General features: G+C 40.4%; 1 protein-coding gene across 3 annotated transcripts in view; it reads right to left on the bottom strand.

Annotated features, from left to right (window-relative positions):
- The window catches only part of LOC308094376 (laminin subunit alpha-3-like), an 83323-nt gene that overhangs the window by 45911 nt on the left and 14377 nt on the right, over positions 1–23035 (bottom strand). For 2 of the 3 annotated variants that reach the window (XM_080440992.1, XM_080440994.1), the window contains exons 3-15: positions 20263–20380; positions 13242–13360; positions 12711–12881; positions 10699–10796; positions 9796–9911; positions 8373–8491; positions 7506–7596; positions 5291–5425; positions 3539–3586; positions 3409–3447; positions 1619–1753; positions 763–897; positions 91–228 (exon numbers count right to left, since the gene is read on the bottom strand). In XM_080440992.1, coding sequence (XP_080297118.1) covers positions 91–228; positions 763–897; positions 1619–1753; positions 3409–3447; positions 3539–3586; positions 5291–5425; positions 7506–7596; positions 8373–8491; positions 9796–9911; positions 10699–10796; positions 12711–12881; positions 13242–13360; positions 20263–20380 — 1462 coding nt within the window. The remainder of the gene's footprint in view (positions 1–90; positions 229–762; positions 898–1618; positions 1754–3408; positions 3448–3538; positions 3587–5290; positions 5426–7505; positions 7597–8372; positions 8492–9795; positions 9912–10698; positions 10797–12710; positions 12882–13241; positions 13361–20262; positions 20381–23035) is intronic. The other variant, XM_080440993.1, reaches the window with a different exon arrangement.

The raw sequence follows: 23035 nt of genomic DNA, 5'->3' as shown, positions 1-23035 counted from the left end.
GCTCAATTCTTAATGGGTTAAAAATAAAGTGTTACAAAGTGATCATATTTGTGAAAGGGGGGAGGGGGACAGTGGCCAATCAGGGATTACCTGAACATTGTGGGAACTGTAGTCCTGAGGCACAGCGGTCACACATCTGTCCCACCACCCCAGGGAGACACTGCAGACACTGGCCTGACAGAGGGTTGCATGTCGTGCCGTAGGAGCCCTCCCGTGAACACTGGCACACTGACACCAGGAAACAAGCAAATGCCACAAAGCCTTGAGATGTGTGCACAATGTATGGTGGTATATGGTCAGAAAGCCTGCGATATGAATAAAGGCTTGAAGAAATTCCAAACAAATCCTGTGGCTTCTTGGAGACGAGCTTCATGTGCAGCGTACATCATCTGTGTCTGATTTAACAGAAGAACACTAAAAACGGGACTTTATTCTCAGTGGTCTAATCTTGGAAAAGAGAATCCTTTCTAAAGATGAGGGCAAGCCCATATATTTATATCCCTCAAGTTTATCTCTGTGTGAAATGTCTTGTTGTGTCGAAAACATGAGATAAATCAGTGTGGATGACAGCACAGGGCTTTAACGGATACTGTGGGAGAATCACGGTATTCACCACAGTCATGAGAAGAGGCCACAGTAAGCCTTAATGAAACCAGCAGCATTACTTTTTCCAGCAGCAATGGCACATCAAAGGTCACGCCCGACCCGATCTGTGGGCTCTCTGTTGTAGTTACATGGGGTTTTGGCACAGTGTTAACTCACCAGCACAGTCCGGGTAGCCGTAGTAGCCGGGAGCACATTGGTCACACTGCTGTCCCTGGTAGTTGGCGAGGCAGCTGCATTGGCCGGTCGGATCGCAGACAGTGCCAGCTGCACCAGCGCCGTCACAGCGACACTCTAGACGTGACAGGGAGAGAGGGAAGTGAGCACAACATTTTAGGTCTCGCAGAGATGGATCATGACGCAACTTATAGGCCCCGTTTGCACCAGATTACAAATCGGTAAACATTATCTCTGGGGTCATGTATTCAAGATGTATGAGTCAGATCCCATTCCCAAGTGGCTATGAACAAAGGTTGCGGGCCCTGGGTAGCAGTGGTGGAAAGTAAGTTAAGTACATGTACTTAAGTACTGCACTTAAGTACAATTTTGAAAACTTTTACTTCTACTCCACTACATCTCAGAGATATAAATGACTATATTATGAAACATGCATTAACCACTATTAGCCCTATTTTATACATAGGCTATTTGAAAATATCCGATCTACAAGCTTCACAACGCGTCACGAAGCGACGCGTTGTGAGCTTGTAGATCTGATATTTTCAAACATTAGTACTTTACCTTTTGGTACTTAAAGTATATTTTGATGCCAATACTTTTGTACTTTTCCTCGAGTAACATTTTGAACACAGGCCTTTCACTTGTAACAGAGTATTCTTATATTGTGATATTGCTACTTTTAGTTAAGTAAAATATGTGAGTGCTTCTTCCACCACTGCTGGGGTAGGCAACCCGGCATGTGCTCCAAGAAGCACACCTTTCATTCATAACTGACTTGATGTTTGCTGATATTAACCAGGTTGTGACTCAGCAGCGTGTGGAGATGGTCTCTCACCCTGGCAGCTTGGGAACGTGTGGTACCCGGGTCGACAGCGGTCACACCGCTCCCCCTCCACTCCCCGGCGGCACAGACAGCGTCCCGAGGCGTCACACACTTCATAGACCGAGCCTCTGTCGTCACACACACACCCTGTACGATGAAGAGATCAGAAACTATTAATACCACACAAGCAATAGGATTTAATCCTAATAGGACAGAAATTAAAATTCGGAACGCTAGGGTCATTCCCAAGACCTTCCCCATGATTCTGAGGACTGTCTTTGACCCAGTTGAACAAGGGTCAATGACACTTCAGTCAGATAAACTACTCTCACATGGTGGGACTATGCTTGCGCAATGGTGCCAGTGTCTTGCCAAGCCTGGCATTCACATATGAATAGGCCTGGCACGGTGACAAGCACCACAGAATAGTGCTATAGTTAACTTGGCTCCTAAGCGGCAACAAAACATTAAAAACCTCTTCCGAAAAGCTATTGATGAAATTCTTTCTCAGTCGGGGTCACTTTGTTTGTCTAAAAACAATGAAACAAAAACAGCCATTTTCCAAATCAAATGTCATCCAACTAATCATGCTTTCCCCAAATTGATTCCAGCTCAAAAGAAAACCAAAAAAGGAGATTTTTGGAGATGACTACAGCTATTAATAGGCAGCTTGTTTTCGCCTAAACATTCCCCAACTGACTGCTTACATCCTGAGGGGACAGAGACCCCATCGACCTGCAGTTTGACTTTTACAAAAATTATCATATGATGTGGACCACCTTTTAGCAGCTGATTGCACAGGAGGCTTCCCTCGAGGCATGTCTGGAAATGCTTTCCATTTCACTCTTTTCAGTTCAACAAAAACAATATATTAAACCTATTATTACAGTACCTAATACAGTATAATTACATTGTATCAATTATATTCATTGTGGAGTTGTATTTTCTTAAAGGCAGGCATATTTAAATATCACCATTATTAACCTTCTGGCGTCTAGCATTTTGTTTTAAAATACAAAATGATTATCCTTTTTTGTCAGGGAATTAAATCATCAATGTTCAACAAGTTATATATATATAGTCAGTTGAGTTTTTTTTGCAGAAAAATCACTATAGGCAGCACCTTTTCTTCATAAAGGACGGACAGTGTGAACATACCCTTATGGAGGAATATTACATATTACAGTTATTCTCAGACGGTGTGCTTAAATTTTAATAATATAAATATTTAATTTTTTGTCCACAAATGTTGAAAGATTTGCGAATATAGCCCATCTACAAGCTCACAACGTATCGCATCACAATGCGTTGTGAGCTTGTAGATCTGCTATTTTTGCTAGGACTAGAGTTGTGCCTTGAGACCTTTGGTGTACCTTGGGCACAAAAATAATTTAAACCATTGATGTATCGGTTTGTGGGTCCTTGACATGTTTGTGAGCCGCTGTTCTAACCTGCTCATTAATCCTAACCATAATTCATCTGACTTTCAAGTCAAGAACTCCTAAAAACCCTTTTTTGGCCGGATTTGGATACTGGCTCTTAGCCGTAACCTTGGAATAAAGTCAGGTAGACTCATTAGAGCCCAACATGGTCTCCAAATGTTCTGTTTAATGACCTGTATTATCTTGTATCTAGTTGAGTGGCTCCAAAATTCTGAAACGACGGTCTTCACAAAGGTTCTCTGAGAGCTTATTGCAAAGAGTGTAGATGTAGAAATTGCTAATAGTTAAGAAGCAATAAAAGCCATTGCCAGCATAGTGTAGCCTTGTAATCACCCATCAAGTAACACTAATCACACTCACGCTGACAGCTGGGTGGTCCGAAATAACCTGGGGAGCAGGCTGTGGAGAGACGGGAGCAAGACAAGGCAGGATAAGATACAAATGATAAGAGTTAAATAGCACTTTTAAAATGATTGTTTAGAACACTTACCCTCAATATTACCTGAAGGAGATTTGGTTGTGGTCTGGGGATATCCTCCTGATTACAAAAGGGGGAAAGTGGAAATCAACAGCTATACCACAAGTGGCATACAATTAAAAAAAAATGGAAACCAACTATTGTACCAAGAACTAGGTCAAATTAAATAATAACCCACAGAACAAATTGCAGAAAAATTGTCTCCCCAAAAATAAAGCAGAGGAGTGCATCCTAAAACCCAGGCAGCATTCATTCTGCCTACAAGTTGAGACTACTCTGTCAGGCCTACGGGCCGAGAGATGAACCATCCAATTCTTGTAATTACATCCAGTAATAAATCTCAGTATTCTGGTAATACACTGTCAAGCACAATTTCCAAAGTTTTTGTGACATGTAAACATCTTGGGGCAGACTACAGATTTGTTATGGTTTCACATGGTGATCGTATTCCAGTAGAACAAAAGCTTTAGTGAATCATTTGTGTCTACCAAATTATACAAACTGGTCAATATTTGGTCATGAGCACAACTGACCATATTCACACGGTGGCCATTTAGCTCCGATATCATACTTGGGGGGAACGGATTAGATTTAGGTATCTCTTTCATTCAAGTGCCAAAGCAAAAAAAAAAAAAACCTGACTTTTCAACAGGGTTCAAGTAGCTTCACTAGCCAGCCTCTGTTTCATTACGGTTTCAAGTGGTTAAATACATGTTTTAAATACACAACATAGGTGATGCAGTCTCACACTAACAAAATGAGATGACACATTTTGAGCAAACATACCTACACATAAAAGATTTTCTAATTCTGATCAAAGTTCACTTGCTAGAACAATGAATTTGTAATAAAGGCAAACCTACAGTACCATATAGCACACATATACACTTTCCTTTCCTTCAGCATGCAGCCCTGTAGCATTAATTGAATGCGTCTGCCCTTGTGCTCCTGAAAGTCAAAATCTGCCCTTCTGGGGTCAACCTAGACTAGAGAGCCTTGAAGCCTCTCAGAGCAAAACTCAAGTGCCTCAACAAAAACAGACCATGAAATCAAAGACAGCCATCAAAGGAACGGGGTCAGCTATAGCCACGGTCAGATCACAAATAGCTTGACACATGGAGCCCCCAAATACAGTACAGACACACTTCCTTTGAGGTCATAAACAGGACTTCCTCAATTAACAGACTTGATGGGAGTTTCCTCTCTAGTCCATGAATCAGACGTGCAGCAACACTGAGGCACATCCACCATTTTATTTGGACACCAAACCTGCACACTTTATTATGACAACCACATACACTTACATCTACTTTACAACATCCATCCATCCACCGGATCAAAATTGATTCCCACCAATACCAAGTTCCGATGACTAAAACTATGACTAAATATACTGACAATTTTGTCAACAAATAAAAACTAGACTAAAATGTTGGGGAGGGACTATAGTGGAGACGAGATCCAGTAGAACTAAGACAAGTCATCATGGTTGCACGGGGGGTGTCACAGACCGAAAATAGTTGATCTACAAGCTCTGTCTGAGCTTGTAGATCAACTATTTTCGGCATGCAGCTGAGTGAAAATCTTTTCAATGCCATCACGGCCTGCCAAAAATAAATGTTATGATATTTAGTCGACTAAAACTAGACTATAAGTAAAGCATTTTAGATGACTAAAACTAAACAGAATTGTAATCAAAAGACTATGACTAAAACGAAAAAAAAAATTGCTGTCAAAATCAACACTGCACCAAACTGAACTTACTAATGCATTGAGGGGGGTAGCCATAGTAGCCATCTGCACATCGGTCACAGTTGCCTCCAGTGAACTGTGGCTTGCAGATACAGCGTCCCGACCCCATCTCACAGCCGGCGGTGGTCCTGCCATCACATCTACAGGCTGGTGGGGTAAAGTGAATGAAAATATATGAATACCCACACATTATACACAAATGTGAACATTATGCATACAGTAAATGTAAACACATGGAGACGAATGTACATACATTGCAGAAAATGTCATATCATATCAAGTATTCTTTCCGTGTTATAGAGGATGTATTTATGATTTCCCCCCACACATACAGCTCAAGACACAGGGGAGTTGTTGAAGATGAATGATCATTAACAGACCTCCACCGTCTACAAGACAAACACCTTCCGCTGCTAAGCTCACTTAATTGAGTTAGTGACTCCTTTGGTTCACTTTTCAAAGAGCTCAGGGCAACGTGTTTAATTCCATTGCTTTCCAAAGTCCAAACACAACTGGCAGCTATTTATACGCCAAGAGACAACCACGGCCCACATCAGCAATGTAAACAGGAGCGGAGCCCAATTTAGCAACAATACAAGTGGTGGTTGGTTGTTGGCGGCGGTGCCATTTGTCTCTGCCTCAAACAACACGCCGGTGTCTCCTAGGGACAGAGATTCTTTGAACACAGCATTGTTTTTGGCCACCTGTGTTAGCCATGCATGCCGTAGGTCAAATATGGACACTGTGAGACAACAAGTTATGTCTGTCTGCGCTGTTAATCCAGCGTACGTCACACTGCACATTGTAGTCTCGAGAATTCAAGTGGAAGCAATCTGTCACTAATGATGACGTTTGAATGCTATGGCAACACAATGGAGTAAAACACGGTATATCCATGTTACGGTATATTTCATAGCAGAAACCGTGTACATCCATATTTCACCTTATGTTTGTTTTTTTGTAAATAAATGACCTATTTCATACTTCATATGACAGTGTGTGTTGCACAAAAGTGAAACAAAAATAAATAGCAGATCTACAAGCCTGCTATTTTTGCAGTACATGCAGAACATTTTAATGACATGCTCAAAATAGTGACGCCAGGTTGGAAGTGGTTAACTTTATCTGTGGGTTCTATAAATATCTAACCAATGACAAGAGCTTGTGACTGAATAATAACTACATTGGATCCATTGGAACATGAGCCGAGCCTCGGGTTCCGTGAAAAGCCCCCAAAAAAGAAATTTCAACTGCCCCTAGACGGAAATGGCAGTGGATGTGTTGGATGCAGCTCAAAGTGAACTTTGGTATCTAGTTTGTCGCCAGCTGACCTTCCTAGCCTGTGTTGTTAAAGGTTCTATGACATTCATTTTCATTTTTTTTTTGTTATGTTTTTTGGGGGTTTTATGACCTCAATTACACCCAAAAAATCTGAACTTTGAACATTCAGTGGATTTTCTTTGGTCTGGGGTTTTCTGAATAATTAGGCTGAAAAGTAATCTGAGCTTGGCCCTTCGGCAGTGAGGTCACAGCCGATTAATCCCGCCCACTCTCCTCCTCGCCCCTCCCCTCCCCTATCCTTTCCTTTGGGGGGGGGGGGCGGAACAGAGGCGATGATTGACAGGCAAAATCCCTCACCAGCGACACCCACAGGCAAAGATTTCTTTTTTCATTGCAGTTGAAAAGGCTTTAGAAATGTGAGAGAAAAACACCTGCCATGGATCAATGGAGTGGAATTTTTTGTTAAAACTTTCTATACACGTTTGAAGGACCATGACAAAGACTTTTAATGTGTGGTAAAACTGAACGTCATGAAACCTTTAAAAAATAACTGGCGAAAATGGCCAAAACTCAATAAAAAATCGGTGATCGGAAATCGACGAATTGGGGCAGCAAGCTCAGTTCAAAGCTTGTTGGATGCGTGACTTTGAGGACATAAAGCGCATAATGACACTTTTTGGGTTTCTTCAGGTTTTCGGGCCTAAAATTGTGGTAATTGATCGGGCCGGGCCCTATTCAGGCCGGGGCAGTTAGGGCCGGGCCTTCATTTTCAAGCCCGTTGAGAACTCTAGTTCCCAGCGTTAGAGACGATTTTGCTCATCTAGTTTCTCTTTCATCGTCGAATGGATCTTGCATGAGAAAATAATAAATATCTATTTATAATTTTTTGTGTCATAATATAATTATGACTCAATACATGTCCCGGCAGTAAGGAGTGCAAACTCACGTATGCATCCAGTGTGAGATTCAGTAGGCAGTCCATAAGGTCTGTAGAAGCCCTCAACACATTTGTCACAGTTGACTCCAGCAGTGTTGTGCTAAAGAGACACAAAAACATACAACTCACACAGAATTCAATAAAATGTATAGTGTTAAAATACAAGTCCCTGGAGGAGCACTAATGTGCCCTTTGCCTTATAAAGTAGAACTCCTGATCCATTTGTTCGTGCAACCAGAATTTAACAGGACAATGCTTTTCAACCACTTACCGTAAGTAAGATCAATACCAAAAATAGCCGATCTACAAGCTCACAGTGCGACATACAGTGAGCTTGTAGATCGGCTATTTTTGCTATTTCTGAAAAATCTTAAAATGTTTTAAATTCTTTTGTGCCAAAATAGAGACACTGTGGTAAAAGTCATTAATCTGCCTTAGTATCATATTCCAAAAGTGTATCATAGAATCATAACAGCCTATACAATCTCTATACAGTATCAACAAAATTACTTTCATCTTTTAAATAAAGAACTGAGCTTCAGGCCAAATTAACTGGCAGGCCCTTCTGTTTGTTCAAGAACAAGGTTTGTTTTAGAAACATTAATTTGAGCTCTGAGAAGTGCAGAAAGGACTGACTTAAAAGCGGTCCATGCAACGCAAAACACCCGTGACAAGGTATCACGAAATATTCGTTCATCATGTACTTATACACTCAAACACAGATGACAGACACAAATAGCACCCACCCTGCACACACACGCACACACACACACACACACACACACACACACACACACACACACACACACATGTGCACGCACACACACATACAGTATATGGTGTGGAATCGGTTTAGACTTGATATGGACTCCATACCTGGCAGTTGATGCATACTCCTCCTCCGTCATACCTGCCGAAGGTGTCTAAACTTGTTCTCTTCTGCTCCACCTCTGGATCGTAATAACAGTCAAAGGCATGGGAGAAGCACTGGCAAGCTGAGAAGGAAAACCCCCGAGACAAGCACACACACACACACACACACACACACACACACACACACACACACACACACACACACACACACACACACACACACACACAAACACACAGGTAATGAATGCTAGACACGTTTCACGCTGAAAATATTTGATTCCCTGTTCTCATGCGCCAACACATTATTCAAGAGTGTGTTCTTCTTGAACCTTTATCTGATTAAAGCTGCTACAGTAAATCCCCTTAATATGATTGTTAAAACTATACAAATCTAATCTAAACTTCCTACAAACCAGGCCCTGTGCCTCATCAATGTTTATGAATGGTTCTGGTGCCTTTCCACTACAAGAATGCAGAGACTGCTCCTCTGTCCCCCTCTCTCTGTTTTAGAGGCTGCTAGCAGGTCAGGTTTCAGCATCTCCAGCTATGAAGGGAGAATCCTGTCAAAAGTCCAAGGTAATTAGAATCCAGCTGACATGAGCCTCACTGGCTGGCTGTCTAACTGGCTGACTGAATGGATGTCTGGGCGACTGGCTGGCTGTCTAACTGGCTGACTGAATGGATGTCTGGGCAACTGGCTGGCTGTCTAACTGGCTGACTGAAAGGATGTCAAGGTTGCTGGTTCTCAAAGTGGGGTTCAGTGGACCCCCTGGTGTCCTTTAGTGGGTTTCAGGGGGTTTAAACAACTTGTTTTTTGTTGCCTATTTTAAAATAGCAGATCTATAAGCTCACATTGTGTTACGGATGCAAAGCATTGTGAACTTGTAGATCGGCTATTAAAAAAAAACATCTTGAATATTTTAGACAATTTTGGAATAATTTAGGAAAAGTAATTTTCCTAAACCCCCATTACCCCTGGCACAAAATCTTTTCAGAAATCCATTTTCCTTGACTTGAAAATGTAATGTGAACCACTGACTGGCTGGTTGACAACTTGACAACTTGGCACAGCTGCCTAACTGGCATTGGACTGGCAAGGCTGGCTTGCCGGCTGAGCAGATTAAAAGCACTGGTCCTCGGGCTAACTCCACATTGTGCTGTTCATCATGCAAACCCCTTGAGTAATGCCGACTTGAGTCTCCAGTAAGCCTCTGTGCAATACCATATCAGGGCATTTGGTACAGAGCTAAAACGTGATAGAGGCAAAGGGATGCTCATAAAACCCTTTAGCCCTCCCCGGAGGCCCCAACTCACTGAACCAACATGTGATGAAAAAGAATCCTTTGCAGTATGAGGTGGGTGGTTTATTTATGTACCACCACAACGAGGCATTGTACACACTATATATACACGGTTGCTCACTTACGTTGACACTCGTTGGGGCTGTCTGCGGTAGCGGCACGCCACGGCTTCTGGTTGAAACCCGGGCAGCAGCGGTCACATGACTCGCCGCACGTGTTGTGCGTGCACTCGCACTGGCGTCTGAAGGCAGGAGATGAGACACCTGGAGTTACTGTCACGGAGATTCTCATGCAAATATCTCACAAAACTGACCAAAAAATATAGAATTCTCCTGGGTAATGGTAATGTAAAATGCTCAAATCCCTATCAAAGGCAGCCAGTCAGCACTGTAAGGTACAATAAGAGCATAAGATTCTGCTGTGTCATTTTTGGTGGTTAATTATTTTCCCACCCCCTGGATGGGCAAAATGGCTGCTGTGTGAATACTGTCAATAGCCTCAGAACGTTATCTCACATCTTGCACCCCCTTCATCTTCTTGCCAACCCTTTCGTTTACATCATCACAGTCGGTAATCAGGGGAATCAAAACAATCTGTTGCTTTTCACAAAGGCTATGTCAGAAAACAAACAAATGAAGTCACTGCCCTTTTTCCAAAACCCAAGTATATCACTAGGATCTCAAGGAGACTATAGTATCATGCTGCTTTCAGAAAATTAAGTCATCCTTCCTTTGGCCAAACACTGTATAAACTAACCCTTTTACAAACAATCCCATAAGGGGAAATGTTTCACTGGGTAAATCTTTATTTTATTGTGTACTTTGGAAAGGCTCATAAAAGTAATTGCAGCCTAAGGAAGAATCTGTAAGAATAAATAGGGGCAAGTAAATATTTCTAGCCTATCTGCAAATTTATCCTGTTCTCCAAATTCATAGGACATTTAACATTATAACGAACTAAATCTGATAGCTTCAACATTCCCTACAGTCATTAGAAAAGAATGGGAAAAAACTAAGAGCATTACTCACCTATTTGGACTGTCCTGGTTCCGCCCGCCACACACCTGTGCATGCCCGTGACAAACGCACCGTCCACCAACACTGATGTCCTTGATGCTGTAGTAATACTGTAAATAAAGAGAAATGTTATCTCAGAATTTGAATCAATATTATTTCTGTGTTATCAGCAGCAATATCGCCCACACCAGAACAAACCATGTCTCACCTGGATTAACCGCAAGCGTTTTTACAAGAGTGAACATTAACCATAATATCTGTACCTACAGTACAGTAGTATATTGGCTGACATTGAAATTGACACCTACTGTTTATCTTCTGCCTCTCAGGCTAAAACAAAAGGTAGAATCTTACATACTGTACAATCAACTTGAGGATTAACTTCATACAATAAAGCCTACATTATAACTGTGAGAAAAGAATGCAGCACAGTAATGTCAATAGATATTCTTACTGCTCTGACATTGAAAATATACCAATTTCAGGTTTAACAAATATACAAAGTAAAAACATCCACAGATTTGAACGTATTGGTAGAGCCCGATAAATATATCGGCCATTAACTCATTGCCTGCCAATAACGCATATATGCGTTCTTTAGAATCCATCACTTGCCTGCCAATAACGCATATATGCGGGGGTTTTTTTCCGTTTTTTTTTACATTTTCTTTTTTAAATTTGACCCAAAGACCAAGGAGTTATGATTTTTAGAAGATCTAGAATCCTATCCACTTCCTTGTTAACTTAAAAATTCTGTATCTCGGCTCCTGAGTACTTTTTGTTTTTTCAATGAAAAATCTCTGGCAGACAACTGCAAAAAGTCTGAAATCATTCTGGCAGTCAATCGGTTAAAGGAGGAGTTCACCCAAAAAATGACTTATTTTCTATCAATTGCACACCCCATGAAGCCTTGAATTCATGGATTTATTTTTGTTTTTGTGGCATTCCTAAGCCAATAATTTGATGACCGGGTGTGTATCCTGTAGGAGACACAAATAATCTACTTTGTGTCTCCTACCGGATACATTAGCCGGTAGGAGACGGGAATCAAATTATTAGCTTAGGAATGCGTTATGGAGTGTGCAATTGATGGAAATAAGTCATTTTTTCGGTGAACTACTCCTTTAAGTGTAAAAGTTAATTTAGGAGTACTACAGGAAAGCTACCCCTATTTTGCATATGTATACATCGGCCATTATTTGATTTTTCTTCAGACATTGGTAACGGCAATTATGTAGCCGATGTGTCCCGATTTTTTACCACTTTCAACCAGCCGTCCCTGTTTTGGCATGTCATTATAGGCAGAAAATGCGATGTGTCACACAACGTAGTGCTTGTAAATCTGCATGTGTAATGGGAGACGCAGTAGTTAGGCGGCACGGTACAGCGGGCATTGCATAACTCGAGGTGCATGCATTCCCAACGGGCATCGTTCCCAATGGACATCGGCCCGGGCCTAGTACACTTAATTTAAAAAACTGTATATATCTAAAAGTTATTTGTGTTTTATTAATAATGTTTATAAGTTAAATCAAGTTCAACTTTAATCAAATCTATGTTTTTCTGATTCATTTCACAAATTTGCCCTTTTTTCTATATTTTTTAATACAAATGATCAGTCAAAACATCAGAAATGGGTGGTGTACGGCTCTCCAAAAATCGGGACTGGCAATGGACCCAAATATCTGTCTTTAGTCAGGCTCTACTAATCAGTACATGCACAGTACAATACTAAGACCAGCTGCTGCTACATCTTATGCCTGCAGGGAGGTGAGCTGTCTGAACCAGTCCTGGGCATTCTCTACCAAGAAAAAGACTATGATAACTGGACAGTCAGGTCTGGCATTAAGCCTCGACAAAGAGGAATGTGCAAGCAGGACATATCAGCTCAGTGTGCTTGCGTCAGCAAAACACCGACGCTGGCATGGAGCTGATGCAGTGCTGTAAATATGTCTTGCCCAAATGGGCAAAGAGAATCTGCTAGAGTGGCACCTTGGTGTGAGGCACCAGTGTGCGCGCCTTACCCTGCGTGTGACGGTGGGGTCTCTCTGGGCCTTGGAGATGAGGTGGGCCAGAAGGGTGCTTGTGCGGAGGAAGCGTAGGCGGATGTTGGTGGCCTTGATGAAGTCACGCAGCACCGGAGAGTAGGTGAAGTTCTTAGATCCTGGCCGTCCGTTGACCAGAGACACCACAATCTGGATAACACAGCATCCATTTTAATCATGTACCTCCTGCTAGAGCTAGGCCATATATAATTTAAATCATGTGAGACTAGATAATACAGTTTAAATATTGCACCAAAGTTAAGTGATGCAATGAGCAGTGAAATGAACAACAAATGCCTCTACCGGCTAGGTCATCATATCCACATTACTATAATGATTGTTTCTCAAAATTGTCTTGTGTGTAAATATCTTCTGAGCACACCAACTCTCAACCCCAAAATACTGTCAAATTATCAACATCTTTTTGACAATCACCCAGCCTGACTTTTGCCAGTTCCCACTATAATACACATTTGTATATATTGTTATATATTTAAAGTGTCGTTTAACCTCTCCATTCTCCAGGGGGTCAATCCGTGAGTATTCTGTGTAGCAGATCTGGTCGTCATCTCGTACTATACGCAAGTTGGGCTCCTTCCCAAACTTTTCAATGCACTCTCGCTTGGAATCTGAGAGCAAAACCACACACATTAGACAATCTCTCATCTGTATGCCATTTCATCACACAATGAAAACAAATAAGATCAGGTTTCTTGAGAATATTTTCAATTTGTCAATAGAATGACAACTTCTGACAATTTCTGCAGCAGCTTCATTGACAATAAACTGGAAATGTACTTTATGTTTCTCCTAAAATGGGTGGATTTCCTGGCATAGCCTATATTTCTGCTCCAGGTATTTTGGCACAACATTTTAAATTAAGCTTTTTGATTGTAAAAGGGTAAACGGGTATTCACTTAGTCGACAGTCAGCCTTATTTTCTTTGTCAATGTTATGTCCCAAAGACTTGTCTCTTTATACTATATCTATATTATAACATATATCAACAGACCAAATCATCATGGCATCACCACAACAAAGAAATAATTTCTGGGTTAGATAACACTCATTAGACATTTAAAATGAAAAAAGCAATCAAAGAATTATGGTCCCCTCATGCATTACGACAACAACAGAACCAGGGACATGTGTTTTTAATGAGTCTAACATGGTGAACATGGAATTTGAAGTTGAATGGGCTTATATAGGAGGGGGCGTGTCTGATCAAAAGAATATCAATTGTCTAAATATTGAATCAAGCAACATAAAAATTGTCTGGGGTGCAGACAGACCAGAGTAGACATTAAAGGGACGGCAGATGTGTTTTAAAGTGAATTACAGCTTTAAGCCTTTCAAAAACAGCCAATCTGAATCTACAAGCTTGCATCGTGACGTGTTGTGAGTTTGTAGATCAGCTTTTTTTACGTGAAAAGTGTAAAAAATAAACATTGATATTATCGTCATTATACAATATTATAGGCAGTCACAATATCGAGGTAGTTTGTCAACAATGTTGTGATATTAGATTTTGTCCATATCGCCCAGCTCTACTTTATACCATCATGGACTTTATTCCAGTAATGGTTCTCTGTCTTCTAACTATAATCTTGCCAATCTTTAGTCTTTAGACATAACTACCCAGCAAGCACAATGACGTCATGATGACGTTATGATGACGCCCGGTCATCACCCCGGTGACGTTCAGGACTAGGCCAGATCACAGCCCATATGGGGATGATCTTTACGTCATTTACAGGACGTCATCACCGGGACATCATATGGACATTTGGACAGCAATTTTGGGTGATGAGAAATGTGTTTAGATGACGTCCTGGAAGTGACGTTTTTGTGGTCAGGATTAATTTTGGTTGAAATCAGGTGATATTCTGGGCCAGATCTGACTTGTCTTGGTTTGACTTGATCTAGCCCCAATCGAGACGTCACTGATTGGTCCGGGTCCTGACTGTGCTTGCTGGGTAACTGGAAAGGTGCGCTCAGTTGAACTCAAATCTCTGCCAGGAGGCCTGCCCTAATAATAATAGCGATGTATGTAAGTTAAAGTTCTACAGTACCTACAGTATAGTCATGAAAGAGCAGCACGGCATGCGATTGCCAGTTGTACATTGACTCTACTGCCTTCCTCTCTCTCTCTCTCTCATACACATTCAATGTGTACAAAAACTAATATGGCCACACAGCTGTAAAATACCAGGATGAATGGGTAAAACGGACGAAAGGGACAACACGAGACACTGTGGAGACAGGGCTTAGCCTGAGCGCAAGAAAATAAGTATTAATTCAGCAAACCTAAAAGTAGAAATATTGAAAGAATAGGAGCTGAGACATGCCCATTTTGAATCAGATCATCAGAATCAGTGAATCAGTGACAGTGGAAACCATAATTTTTTTGCAAATCTTCCACCCTTTTCCTTATACAGTATAACTGTCACAATGTAACTTGTTGAGTATGGATCTATTGTGTAAACTTACATTTTCTCAATTAAAATAAGTAAGGTTTTTACTAGTTATTGGAAGCACCAGACGGGAGACACATGAAATGTCCTAAATGCTATTTAAATGTAAACAGATATTCTGTAGTGTTGACACTAATTGAATCTTTTGTGAACCTATTATGTCAAACAGCACTGAAAACAATCTGCAGGTGCCAGTCTAGACAGCAAGGATATTCCAAACAAACAAAATGCACAGGCTGAATGACTACTTCACGATAAGTACTTGCTTTCCTTTTCACATATTTATGCAACAGAAGTCATGTTGCCCTCTGACTCCCAGTCATGAATAACATGCACAATAACCAAAATCCCCACTTGCTAGGGCAAAGGCCTGATTAAGTCCCAGACATACTTCACTGTTCCAGTCCTTACTGACTATATACAAAACATTAAATCATAAACATTAGTTGAGTAGGGCAGGGATTAGACCCCCTGAACCTTACTCAACAAAAGGCAGCAGTGGTATTACGTTAAAGACACTATAGTGCAGGGGAGGACTGAAGGTCCTGTGTGTATAATGAAGGTGTCTAATGAATTCGTCAATTAAAGTGAACATATGTAAAGTACAATTCAATAAACAACAACAATGTAGAATGATAGGCAATATGCTATCTATAATCAGCTAATCTCTATCAGCATTTATAGCCGTGAACCTAGGGAACTGTCAAGGTGCTTTAATTTACATCTCAGTAGTCCATGTGCAATAGTGAATAAGAGGATTGATTACTCAGCACAACAGCCAACATGGAGAGACAGAGACTATGGCCTGGAGAAACAATTCTGCATGAGCTTGAATCCAGGTACAACCTTGGATTCATTCCAACCACTGTAAAAATGCTGGGAAGCTACTGTATGCGATATCTCACCCGTGTCTCATCAACAAAATGAGACCTTCCCCAGCTAGATGTACCTGCTGGCTTTGATCCACTACCAGAGCTCTCACTGGGAATAGACTACTAAGCACACTAGGCACAAACTCTAGTCTTCACCACTTGAGATGGACATAAAATGAACAGCTGTATGGAAGTAGCGAATTAAGTTTTAAACTGGCAGATTTAGATAGATAAGACATCTAAACAACGTACATAAAGATGCTCTTCCCAGGCAGGAGAGCTGATAGGCCGGAGAGACAATTGTTGCTCGCCTCTGGCAGCTTGTTTGGAAACAATCTATTCATTTTAGGTAATATCATGTGTTTGTTAAATCTTGATTAATTTCACATCTACAGCTGCTAGTTTAGCACACACACACACACACACACACACACACACACACACACACACACACACACACACACACACACACACACACACACACACACACACACACACACACACACACACACACACACACACACAACCTCTGAGACACCAAATGTATTGCATTTCACGAACATTCACATTGTTAACATTCACTTAATGCTGCTAATGTGAATGTAGTCAGACACATGACACACGACCCAGACTCTGAGCAGCATGAGTGGGAATTTTATTTAGAAAGAAAAGAGTCATGAGAAAGTGATAAAGACTTTTTTGTGATAAGGGTAACCTCTGGTGCCCAAAGATAAATACTAAGGACATGTCTCATTTTTTCTAACGTAGAGAAGGGAGAACTAATGTTGTGACTTGGACTTGGTCATAATAACACAGATCATCGTCATCTTAATCCCAAAAGACACGCTCCACAAGGTGAGACTTAACTAACAGTCACTTTAAAAGACACAACACACCTCCACTAACATAAACACTCTATGTCCACGGACCTTGACAAATGCATACACACACTGATTTTTCTCTCAGACTAAAACGGTTGTTGATAAATAATAAACCCAGTTGCAGGCTTTATGGCAATCTATAGTAGGTTGACATTTACATTTAAGTCTCTAAAACGTACATTTCTTTCTTAAGAAATTCCATATTGTATTATTTCTCTAGTTTTATTTATTAAACCTTTTCGTAACTTTTTTCTTTTCAAGTTCATATTAAGTGGTATTTTGATGAAATAATTCTACCTGGGGGTGTTAGATGGCTGATCTTGTGATCAATAAGGAAGGAATTGTGGTAGAAGTACACCTCACGTATATTGTTATCATGTTGTTCACCTTTGGCCTTATGATATGTTCTGACCATCTGAATATCATAGAGTGCCATGGCACATGCCTGATTGTTTTGGGTAGAGCTTGGTCCCATGACGCAAGCAGTTCCTCCCTTATCTTTGTTTATGACTATGCTTTCTCTCTGCTTTTGACCACCAACCTGCATTTTTAATGTATTTCTCAAGTAAACTTCTGTCTTATAATGTGAAGTGTCTCTGACTCCAATTGCCTCGACAGTTACTGATTTATACGGAATTCCACAACATTATATTTGTTTTGGTTCAGGTTTACTTTAAACAGACCGTCTGCACTCTAAACTCTATAAAAGGGGCGAAAGACTGACTTGAAAGACATGACTCTGGGCATTTGAGGGTTTTGGGTAGGGATGCATGACTATTCAAATAGCCTGGAGGGATAATTGTTCTGAGAATATATATAGAGAAAAAAAAGACAGCTGTTGAACGATTTGAAAAATATTTGAGAATTTAGATTCTTGGCCTGCTAAATTAGCCCCGCCACACACACACACACACACACACACACACACACACACACACACACACACACACACACACACACACACACACACACACACACACACACACACACACACACACACACACACACACACACACACACACACACACACACACACATGTTGCAACCACCTGTGTTCTTCACTTAATGTTGAAACGGCATCAAACAAATGTTAATAATATTTCCTACTAGTCTACATTTTATCCAGATAAATTATCCTTACTGATGCAGAATGCTATATTATTGTTCTAGTCAGTGTTACCCCCACCCCAACACCACTGCGCACATGTGTCCAATGAGTTTGCTCATACTAAGAAAGTCAATATCAGTCAAAAGTGTTGCCCTTGCATCACTAAATGCAACTAGGATTAATTAAAATTATCTCATGGTCTTACTTTCACTCAGTTAAATAACACAAGACCTAAGACAGTAAGCTCACACAGTTTACCTGCATGATTCTAGAAGGAATGCAGGTCATTCATTACACTTTCAACATCCAAAATAACTAACTAAGTAATGAATATAAACTAAAGCCTTGCTAGTCGTGGAGGGGGGATTCATTAGCAATGTGACTTAAACAGCACACTGTGTGAGAACAAAGTAAACTAAATAATAAATAAAGAGAAAAAATAACCTACAGGATCAAAGTGTTATTGTATTATCCTTTGGAAAGGGACAATTAAGGTGTTATATTATTAGGATATTTGTGAAGGAGGGGAAAAAAATACTTATTATTTAATGAGGAGGAGTGAAGCCATAAATTATTCCGACATTAACCCATTAAGACCGGGATAGAATCTGTGTCAATTTAGATTTCTTTGGCTATTCAAAAACAGCTTGTAGATCTGCTATTTTTTGAAAGATCGTGAACATTTGTGAAAATCTTGAATACATATATTTTTAAAGCGAACATTTGTAACTCAAATCTTTGCTTCTGGAGGTCCCTGGAACAACATATTTTACAAATGCAAAGATTTGCACACATGTTCACGATTTTTCAAAAATAGCAGATCTACAAGCTCGTAGCGCGGCACGCTTGTATATCTGCTGTTTTTGAATAGACAACGTATAAAATAATGGTTATAGTGTACCGCCCGGGATTCAAACCCGGTTCTCCCGCGTGGAAAGCCAACATCTTAACCACTAAGCCAGAGGGACATCCCCATCGCTCGGGGGAGATATTAGGACTTTCAGGCCATCAGGCTGAGGTAGTACTAGTGAACCACTCTGTTACACCAGATCAAATCTAAAAATGACACAGATGCGTTCCCGGATGGAATGGCTTAAGTGAGATCAGGAGAAGAAGGCAAAGAGAAAGGAAATGAGTCAGAACGGCGTCACGTGGCAGGGTGTGTGCACAGGTGCCTTCCAGTCAGAGACTGGATAGATCATCAGTCTGAGACTTGGCAACCGAGTGTGTGATGACAACTGGCAAATCAAAGCCGTCGTGTAAGAACCTTGTAACTCCATATTTCCATTTTCTTTTCAATTTTTTTTTTTTAATTGATATCTTATTTTATACTTTATGCGTTATATGATAGTGTCACACAAACAGTTTTGAAACTTTTAACCTGATATGCCCAAAATAGGGTCACTACGCACCAGGTAGAAAGTGGTTAAGTGAAGTCTGTCTGTGGGTTTAAAAAATATTTCGCCATTGAAAATAATTAACAAGAGCTTGTGATTAAATACTAACTACAATGGCTCCATTGGAACACAGGTTATTTTTTCCCATTTCCTAAACAAGATTTTCAGTTTTGGACAGTTACGTTTTTTTTTCCACCCAACAGGGCCGAAATACTGCATATACTGTAGGGTGAACCTTTCTATAGTTTTTTATTTTTCATTATTAAATTCAAGTTGCTTGATTATGGTAGAATTATTTGATTTACTGGTAAGTTTAATTCTAACTGAATGTTTAGATGGGCTTCATATAGGCTACTGTTGCTACGTAGGTAAGTACAACTTTTGCATGGGACAGATTGGAGTCTGTCTAACACCACAGATGTAATGTGACCATCCCCTCCCCTTTCCCACTCCTTTCCCATCTTGAGAAGACTAGTAGGGGGTTTGGGGATTACAGCTCCAGAAAGCATCGTGTTTTTCATGGGTTTCCCCCAAATCCCGTTGAGCATGAGGTATTTAAACAAAATCAGCAAATTTGTCTCACCGAATGTTTATTGTAAAACACTACCAAGTTAGGCTGTGTTAAGCACTGTAAATCATAACATCATCACATTTCAGACCTTGGAGATCTTTCACGTAGATACGTACGTAGACAATTATGCTGGTAGTTTGATTGTTCTCCAAGAGGAACATTTTGGCTGCGACTTTATGCGACTACAACCTCCGCAGCATTACGAGCCAATGCAATATTGTAACTTACGTGCAAAATACTGCCAGGGACTGTAGGTTCTCCCATGGTCCACAGAACGCTCCAGTGCCCATAGGTCAGGACGAGGGGAGTTGGCAAACTTGATGAGGACATATGCCACATGGAAGAGCTGAAAATCAGAGCACAATGAGAAGTGTAAACAAAGAGGAGTGATTGTATGTGCAGATTTGGGTCAAGATGTTCCTCCTGGCAGGCAACTAAGGGCCGTTTCTCACTGGATCCGTTTTCATTGAAAACGTTTCCCAATTCGAATGCTGGCCTCAGTGGCCTGCATTCACATTGGGCATAGATCCTATCGCATCAGAGAACACATGCATATACACCCCCGATCCTACAGGTGGCGGCATGCACATAGTGTTTCCCCTGTGGACACAGACGTCATCAACTATGCGACAAAGTTTGTGCTGGTCTCGCACAAATCTGCGTTTAAATATGTTGAAAGCAAGGGGGCGGAGTTGCGGTGAGAACTGAATAACACTACTCATCATGAAAACATCATGCACGTGCAATATAAAATATTAATATTATCCAGTGATATGAAAACATTAGCTAATGTTTTTATATCACTGGATAATATTAATATTTTATTTCAAGGTGCCTTGACAAAATTAAAACACCATTACATTATTATGAATAGTATTAACCACATGAACCCCAGCATGGGGGGAACATAAGCCAAAAATAGCCAATCTACAAGCTCACAACGCGCGACGCGTTGTGAGCTTGTAGATCTGCTATTTTTGACAGAGAGATTTGGTGTTGACAGATAAAAGCGTCCAAGAAAAGTAGGTCCGTTTTTACTGAGAATAGAGGGTTTAAGTAGGCTACATAATAATAAAACAATAACTTTATTTATATAGCACTTTTCAAAACATGAGTTACAAAGTGCTGCTGAACAACCTATTTTACCTTATTTTATGCTACAATTGGAGAAAAGGTCAAATAAAAGATACACGTTTTTTTTTAAGCATAAGGGAATAGCCTACCATAGTTAACAAGTAAGTTAATTCTGACAAGCAATAAAGAAAACACATTTAAACAAACTAAAATGAGACCAAAATAACTTTGGTCTCGTTGCCCACATCAACAAACAAACAAATACAGACATACATGTGAATTACATCAATAATTATGAATGACAGATTCATATGGTAGAAGAGTGCAATTTATGACAATAAAGCACAGAGATGTTTCGTTTTTGTAGCCCACGTTTGTGTGTGAAACTGTAGAATTAATAAAAAGAAAGTTCTCATTTATTTTGGATAGTAATTATTCTGCTATTCTTCATTATGCTCATTATAATATTATATTATATCTTATCTTCATATAACTGGTCCTCATAATGCTCATTATAATGTATTTTGGATAGTAATTTAATGTATTATTCTGCTATTCTTTATTATGCTCACATAAGCTATTTAGAAGGGATAAACTAAACTGTGCATTCAGGAGAAATTGCATCATGAGTGAAACGGCTATAGTCCTTGGGAAACTATAAACCTACGTAGGCCTACATCTAAATGAGTTACCATATTTACTTACAAATTTCAAATTACAAAGCCTTATAAGCTATATATTTCTGGGATGCACAGTAGCTGAAACTCCACAAGATACCCACAAGATATACTATATGCGCTGCTCGCGCACCTGAAATGCGCGATGGAGACCCGCCAATGTTTCATGACTTGAAAGAAGGCCCTTCACAGCTAATAGAGAATTTTAAATTTTAAGAATCGGTTCAGAATTGAATGAGTAAAATTGTTAGAAAGGCTCCCATCATATAAGTTCATTATTATTTCAATTGTTATGTTCCACCTTATTTGAAAGTGGAGTATCCCTTTAAGTGCGCAATGCATTCTGGGGCGTTTTCATTCATTCAGTAGCACCGGCTAGAAGAGCAGTGTTTTTGTTGGCTGTTTTTGTCGAGTTTATATACCGTCACCTATTCCAAATAGCGGGCCACTTCCGTCTAATGGTACGCTTGCTTTCACATTGCAGCTACCGTACCCGAAAACGCATGATTCGGATCCGAGACTGCCTCCCGAGGTGGTTTCGGGAACGGAACGGTGATCCGTTTCGCGGGTCGATTCGCTACATTCACACTAGCCAAGCGGTCTGGAATGCGCACCCGGGACCTGAGTGTGAAAGCGCCCTAAGACAGTACTCCCAGCAGGGTACTGTGTACCCGTGTGTAACAAAAACAGAGGGGGGCACATTTTCTCAACCACTATATAATTCTTGTACAAACAAATTGCAAAAATATCCGATCTACAAGCTCACAATGCATCACATCACAATGTGACATGACGTGTCGTGAGCTTGTATGTATAACATTCTTTTTCGATATCATTTTGAAATAATACTTTTTGGAAAAAAGGAATTGCCCAAAATATGGACAACAGGGTTAATGTGATTAACCCATTAAGACCTGGAATTTTTTTTTAAAAATCTTGAAAAATGTTTTTATTTTTATTTTTAGAAAACAACAAACATTTTTAAGAATCGCCTCAGGTCTTAATGGGTTAATATACATTTGTTATTAGATTGTTGAATTGTGACTTAAATCAAACGTATCAGACGGTCTCTATTTCCCAAAGGGAAAAGCATGTACTTATTTCAGTCTGACCAGAAAGCAGGGATAATCCAAATCAGAGGCATGGATGCTAGCGCCCCCCCCCCATCCCCCCCAACAAATTGATCTCCGAGTACGCCGGCTGGGCCGCAGCCACGTCCACATGGATAATCCAGCTCCACTTTCTAAGTT

Source organism: Gymnoscopelus braueri, assembly GCF_963280865.1.
Source record: "Gymnoscopelus braueri genome assembly, chromosome: 10".
NCBI lineage: Eukaryota > Metazoa > Chordata > Actinopteri > Myctophiformes > Myctophidae > Gymnoscopelus > Gymnoscopelus braueri.
This window is presented reverse-complemented; position numbering and strand designations above follow the sequence as displayed.